The sequence below is a fragment of the Anopheles aquasalis genome, chromosome 3, assembly GCF_943734665.1.
Source record: "Anopheles aquasalis chromosome 3, idAnoAquaMG_Q_19, whole genome shotgun sequence".
Lineage (NCBI taxonomy): Eukaryota > Metazoa > Arthropoda > Insecta > Diptera > Culicidae > Anopheles > Anopheles aquasalis.
The window spans coordinates 18,514,096-18,521,595 of NC_064878.1; the positions used below are offsets into that span (position 1 = coordinate 18,514,096).

General features: G+C 49.0%; 1 protein-coding gene across 7 annotated transcripts in view; it reads right to left on the reverse strand.

The window, feature by feature from the left end:
* The window catches only part of LOC126579300 (ras-related protein Rab6), a 24,175-nt gene that overhangs the window by 7,193 nt on the left and 9,482 nt on the right, over nt 1-7,500 (reverse strand). For all 7 annotated transcript variants that reach the window (XM_050242743.1, XM_050242744.1, XM_050242742.1 and 4 more), the window contains exon 4: nt 940-1,099. In XM_050242743.1, coding sequence (XP_050098700.1) covers nt 940-1,099 — 160 coding nt within the window. The remainder of the gene's footprint in view (nt 1-939; nt 1,100-7,500) is intronic.

Here is a 7,500-nt window from a genome sequence, read left to right on the forward strand (position 1 = left end):
TACTGGGTGGTACACTTGTGTGTGGTGTGGTGAGTTAAAGCCGTTGAAGGAAAACCCAAAGGCAAACGGACACACGGACGGCGCCGGGCCTGCGGAACAAGTGAAGAAACGACGAAAAACGCGTCGGAACTTAAAACCAAAGCCATAATGGTGTCAGCAGCGATAACGAAGCCGGCTGGATAGACCGGCAACGGGCTCTGCTAACGACACACCACCACACGGCGGTGGTGGCATACAGCAAAACGGATGACGCGAGTTTGCCAATCGGCTCTTGGGGTCCATAAGGGCGGAGGGAGACGAGCATGAACCCTGGCAATGGTAAATGGTAAAAGAGCCAATCCGATTGAAGTTGCCTGCTAACACACACGTGGCCAACGGCGACAACGACGGCGGGACTAACAACCAGCGCCGTGCGCCGCGGTGGTGCTGGTAAGCACTTGACTGGTAATTGCCCACCACGCTACCAACAAGTGGACTCTTCTTGCTTGCCGGGTGAATATACAGCAGAGCAGAGCAGCAGTTTTTGATTTCTACAAGGTCCTCCAACGATTTTCCATTTCGCCATGTCACCAAAGCATCCATCCCCCAGGAGATAATAAGGATTCGTTCGGTCTACACAAAAGATTAAGCAAACTGCATCAGCTCGATCCTCGCTGTCTGGCGGATACAATATCCGGTCCATCATTCTGCAAACCAGCTAGTGGTCATTGCAGTTTCCGTCTGTCTTGCTTCATGAAGATAAGGACCGTGTTATTTCATCTAGGAATACAGAGATAGAACTTCTCGATTTGCTTTTCATTACCGAAGGCAGCTAAAAGTTAAAGAGTTTTTTTAGTACTCCTTTGCGATTGATACGTTCGGTCTTTACGGTCTGGATTCGTTTTTGTCTCTCTGGAGGATGACGGATTGTGACCTAGCGGCCAGGCGCTCTGTACTCACTTGTAATGTCGTACACAACTACGGCTACGGTTGAATCACGAATGTAGGATGGTATCAGCGAACGGAACCGCTCCTGGCCGGCCGTATCCCACAGCTGTAATCTCACTGTCCGATCCTCTAGATACATCGTTTTCGAGAGGAAGTCTATACCGATGGTTGCCTGTGGAGGAGGAGCAAATAGAGAAAAAAGTGAAGCGTTAACATGAAGGTCATGAAGAAGATCGTGATACCATCAAACCTATAGGACATCCTGTCCCAATAATACCGTGTATATGTGTGGTGGATCGATTCATCGAGATGCGCCCCCCTCCCCCCCCCCCCCCCCCCCCCCCCCCGACCTAATAAGCAATTCAATCAACTGAAGCACCAACGCAACGCAAGCTAATCACGCCAACACTTCACAAACAGTGCCACCTCCTTCATTGCACCCCTGCTGCGTCTCTTATCTTTAATCGTGCAGCTCATATCCTTCAACGGCAGACATGGGAACGTGTTAGCATAAAAGCAGGATCCTCTTCCTCCGTCGGGTGGCTTGCGGAATGTGAGTATCGCAAGTAAGCGAAAAGAAAGCGCCCCAATCACCCCCGCAAATTGTAACTTCCCCTTCAACAGTCCCTCGTCTCTCTTTAACGTGTGTTCCGGTGGGAACAATTAAGATACCTTTTTTTTTTAGACGCTGGCAAGCGTTTCGCCCGAATAGATCCTTCCTCCCGAGTCCACTTCCTGCCCCGCGGTAGGATCTAAATGCCAGCGGGTTAATGTTCCGGAATAAATTCCACCGTTCCGCCGCGGTCCGCGGGATTCGATTGCTAAGCAACTGTGTGTCTTCTTCCATCGACACGCGTACAGCACAGCGAGTACAAAGAAATCGCGAAGGAACGCGCGGGCGCGCGCGCGCGTGTCTGCGACGCGTAAATGTTGATCATTTAATATTGATGAGCAGCCGATGATGCTGGAGGGAATAAGGATAACCGTTCTCAAGCCAAGCGAACGGTGATAGCTCACGGGCACGAAGAAACCATCGAACCATACGGGGGGATAATTTAAGAAAGAGGCAGCAACGCGTACCGTAGGTGTTCGGGTCCATAAACAGGTCCCTCGAGGATGGAGATAGAGAGGGTGGAAGGGGGAAGGATTATTTACGGATGGTAAACACACCATTTTATGAGATTCTTTCAGCAGTTTAGTCCTAAACTCTTCAGCAGAGAGGAATGGTGTTGATTGGAGGCATTGGCACGGAGGTATTATTGGTGATGGGTTGGCGCGTGAGAAGTGCACATATTCTACACCACCCCACGTGGAGATATACTTGTTGAATGTCTATTATTACTAGCTGGTTCATTAGAAAACAGACAGGAGAGGTGTTCTACGAAACAATTGACTCAATGAGGCCTTTCTTGAAGTTGCTCCGATTGCTTTGCTGTCCAGTGTACTAGAGAATATTGAAATCATCTTGAAAAGGGAGCGCCACCAGGGCTTTTCAATCGTTTTGCGAAATGGTCCATGGGCCTATACCCAAGAAGCACGTGGCTTCGTAGTATCGCCCCAAAGGAAAGCGCCTCTAGGTTGACAAAGTAAAGTACCATTGAACTCCCGGCTTCGAGTACCGTGTCCACCAGCGGCGTCCACTTCATGTCCACCACTAAAACTGGGCGTTGGCTGGAGAGCAGTAAAAACATAAATTATTGCCACATGATTTCCATGGAGCGCTAGAGAGCGCACTATAAAACGCCAACCAGAATCGTGTCCGCCAATGGGGACTGGAGCGTGGTAGTGGTGCTCGAGGCTGAACCAGAGGCTGAGCTCTTTCTCGTCTCGCCGGCGGTAATAAGCGGCCCCCGGGTTTGGCCTTTCCGGGCCGTGGGGTTAAGCGTTGTTAAATTTCAACTTTAACCGTATTGCCACCATCAGGAGCACTCTTGGGTAGCGCTAGTAACGCTGGCTGCCACTTGAGAGAAACATCAAGCCGGATCGTGACTCAACTACTCGGAGATCGAGTGCCCGCTGGCAAACGTAGCAAACACCCGGGCGCCCGGGGTATCATCCGGGCTTGCAAACAGAAGCACACCGACATAAAACTGCATTCCGAGTGCAGCAGCGCCACTGGACCCCCCGGGGTGGTCGTTTGGGTGCATTCCCAGGTTCGTGCTTCCAAGGTGAAGATGGCCCCGGGACGTAGTGGAAGGTAGCAGGAGCAAGTTTCGAAACTGAATAAATAAAGCGATAACACTTTAAGTATCTCACTCCGTCTGTCTGCCTTCTCTTATGCAGACGAATCCAGCAAGCAACCACACTAGCCGTCATTCTGCTTGACTAGCGGGAAGGAAATGAAACCACCATCGGTTGGCCACAGAACCGGACCACCACCATAACGCTTTAGATATTGTGGACAATGTCAAACGGCTGGTGACTCGCCGATGTGATGTTACGTAATGTAAGAGGACGAATGAGGCCACGGACATTCAGAGTAGCGTTCCCAGGGATGACACGTCCCGGACGCTGGAGTTGAAAAGATATAAATTATTCAGTGCTTCGATGATGATGTCCTGATCCCGGGGTTACTTCTACTACAAAATTGGCCAACGATGAAGGACAAAGGTCTCTCGTCAAACATCAAATCTCGCAGCGGCCCGTCCAAAGGATGTCCCTTTACTTAGCCGCTACCAGTGGCAACGTTGTAGGTATTTGATTTATTGTCTCAAAAGGAATCGCGATTCCCATCACGAGGCAAGCGGCAAGAAATGACACGAATTGTGTTCTGTATCGAGGGAACATTCATCACTTAACGTTGTACGAGATGCTGGACGGATAGTTAACATGAGAAACGCAGCGTGATTGTTGGATTTGCAACAAGTTTAACTGGAGGACACCGACTCCAGGAGATACTTCGAATATATGGAATAAAAAATGGGCGAGTAAGATTACAACAGGTGACGTCAGGAACCTGTTGAATGAGCCAGGAACACCAGGAAACATTTGTTGAAATCTGTTCTGATGCCTACTTCAGGTTGACTAGGTTTCAGACGCAGTTCAACGAACAAATTTCTCTAGACGACTTTTCCAAATAACCCCAAGACACTTCTATAACAATAGTTTCAATCACCATGGAAAAAGGTCTTTAGTTCTGAACGAATAAGATACATTAGGATGTGATAGGAGTCCCAACTATTCTGATTTTATATATTCCAGTTGCATTTCGGAGAAGGAATGATTCCAAGATACCATAAGGCGACTATTGAAGACAAGCATTGAAGATGAAATTCCAGAAAGGAACGGCACCGAGATACTTCGATAAGAAAGACTTCAACCCAGGCAGATGGAAATGTCTTGAAATTGACGTTATATAGCATCTATAAGGCGATGATTCCATTTCAAATATTAAAGATACACTTCATTCCAGAAAGCTCCACTGCATTCACCAGCTCAGCTGTATAGAAGCGAATACCACACGATCCTAATACAGCAATGTCCTCTTGTTTTATCTATCCTTTCTAAATTTAGCCTCCACGGTGCACAGCATGTGGCACAAGTGTGCAACACATGCTCAATCGGTTAAGTAATCGTCCCGTACGTCTCAATATATGCATGCGGGGAACAATAAAACACCTCCTGTCCGCCCGCTGGCTCGTCTGTTCCAACATACTCGTTGTCCGATGGTTATATGGGCACGGACAAATGATGATGAAAATTACATGCCAACATTATGTTGCACTCTGTCTCCAGCTTCTCTCAACCGGCCCACACCACCACAAGTGTCTTATTGATTCCCGATGCTCTCGCCGATCAATCATTCGCTTCAGTGAGCCGAGTCGCTCACCATGCACACCGCAGGTCCGACGACGACCACGACCACGATGATGATGATGATGTTGATGTTGATGACGGCGTAACGACACTTCCAAGAAGCGGCGCACGTATTTGTCATCGATTGTTGCCATTCCGGTGGTTTACTTTACCGACACAATAGCAGAGCGGAAAGAAGCTAGGATCTGGCCTTAGGCACAGGACGTAGGATCCTGTTCCTGTCCGTATCCTTCCCGTTCGGCCATCGGGAGGAAAAGAAGCATGAGAAAGCAGCGTAATGCTTGGCTTGGAAATTGGAAACACTGGCGGCACCAACGAGCGCCTAAGGGCGCCTCTTAGTCTTCGTTCCTTCGCTCCTTCGTCAACCTTGAACACACTTGGAGGGTACGGAAAGAGCGAACTTTACAGCGACTAACTCACGCGTTCTATAACAATCAATAATGGTTCATATCAACCGGCTAACGACTGTATTGAGGCTTTTCCTGTTTTGCAGTACGCTAAATTGCAATATTTTAAAAATAGAAATTGAAATGGAGTCGTTTAATCGAGTAGATTAGATATGAAAGCATACCCATTTGTTTTAAAACATTGTTTAAATAATTTAGATAGATTCTTTCGATTTTCTAAAGGGTGTAGACTAGCTGAATCTTGTTTAAATTTGAACTTGGACTTGAAATGTATCCTGTTGAATGACTGAGGACCATTTTCCAGTTTCAGACCTTTCAATCGAACCGTTTACTACCGTTCGCTAACTCTACAAACTAACGTCAAGGAAGAAAAAGTTCCGGGCACGACAAAAACACACCCCTCTCCCGCTTCGTGGATAACATTTTACCCCAAATTTCAACGAACGCCTCACGATCGTATGGGATTACTCGAATCGGCTGAAGGCGCCAGCGAAAAACAACATGGCAACAGTATTCCGAAAGCGAACACAACAGCAGTTGCTGTGCTGTGCTGTGCTATCAAGTTCCCACCTAAAGCACACTCAAAGCTACCACAAGCTGCCGGCCACCGCCCACCAGGTTCATGCGGAATCCTGATCCAAGCGAAGGACATCCATCGTCGTCGTCGTCGTCGTCGTCGCCATGTACCGTGTGGCGTCGTGTGATGACGACAATCCGGGGCAGGACCAACCGAATCCCCCCCGGGGAACGGCAACTGACGGATGGGGTGCACTGGACCACCACCACCACCACCGGAACGGGCCGAACAGCAAGCAAGCAACCATGATCCATAGCGCCCCAAACACCAACCAACCAGTAGGGGGAAGTTTGCACTTTGCGTGGGGCGACATCATGTCTCCGCATACATTTTAATGATCTAATTTCACAGCACATCGTGGCTGCCGGCGGCGACCAGCAACAGAGGGACGCCGCCAGAGGCGAGAGGTGAGAGGGTTTTGTTGCCGAACTCGCACAAACATTCGATCGAATAAAAACCGAACGGAACCGAACCGAACCGGCGCGCCGCATATCTTTTTTGGAATCGCTCATCGTGGGCTGAAAATGGTTTTCAATTTTTAAATTACCTTCATCGGGGGATCGGAGGGTGTCTGAAGGACATTCGGGGGTCGCTAAGAAAGCGAAAACCTTAAGCAGACGCAATGCATGCAAATTCCAAAAGAAAAGCTGGACGCTCGCGCTCCTGGATAAACGGTAGGATTAAGGAAAAAGGACCTAAAAAAAAAAAAGGACGCGCCTTTGAGCGGGAACTCAGTACAAAGGAAAACGGAGAAAAGGAAAAGAGAGAAAATCCTGCCAGTCAAGGTAGAAAATGGCTCTTGTGGCGTTCTGTTGTGTAATGACTTCAAACAGGGTACCGCGGCGGTTCTTGTGCAACCTTTTGCGCTACGAAACGGAAGCTCACAAAGGCAGGCAGCAGGAAGCAGAGATTCATTTATAATTCCTCTTTCTTCCGGACCGCAACACCGAGAGTGAAAGAAGTTTTTGGGGGAGATGGAGCTCCGGTGGAGTGAAAAATGGGAAAGCTAATGCCGCACCCGGACCAGACGCATCAGGAGGAGACCGCGGTATGGGGGTGGGTGGTCGTATGATGGTGGAAAGCAAAAGGGCACAACTGGCAAACACAGACGCCGGTCGGTCGTCGCGGCAGGTTGTTGTAGTACCTGCGTTGAGTAGAGAAACGGATTTATGTATTTGTCGGGAGACCGGATGTTTGATGGTGGCATGGGGTGGACATGGGATATGCTGAAGAAGTTGATGCTGCTGCTGGTGCGGACATGATGATGGGTGAACATCAAACACACACAAACGCACGCAATGTGGTAAATGGATGAAAAATTAATAGCAATAAGATCGTTCCCTTCGCAGGGCGAAAAAGACGAGATGGACGGACCGCGGACCGAAAAAAGGGATCAAGAAACGTTTCGTCTCGGAGACTGATAAACCGGTACCGAAGAAGTCGACTGCAGACAGACCCCCCAAAAAACCGCACAACCGCTTCCAAGCAGCGGATCAAACACAGATCTTACGGTAGCGAAAGCGCCCACAACATAAGCCAGAGGGGCGAGCGAGCAACGCATAACTGTGAACATAAATTTTCCACCCCGAACACCGGCTTTTCTTCTGGTCCGGTCGAAATGCCGAAAGGTTGTAGAGAAAACTGTTTGCCAATAAACCCCCGGGCCGGACGAGGATACAGGACAAGCATGCGGACGAGGATACAGGAAGAGAAGATCGAACATGAAGGAGTGGAACTAGAGACACCTTTTGGGCGCTCCTTTTCTATCGACGT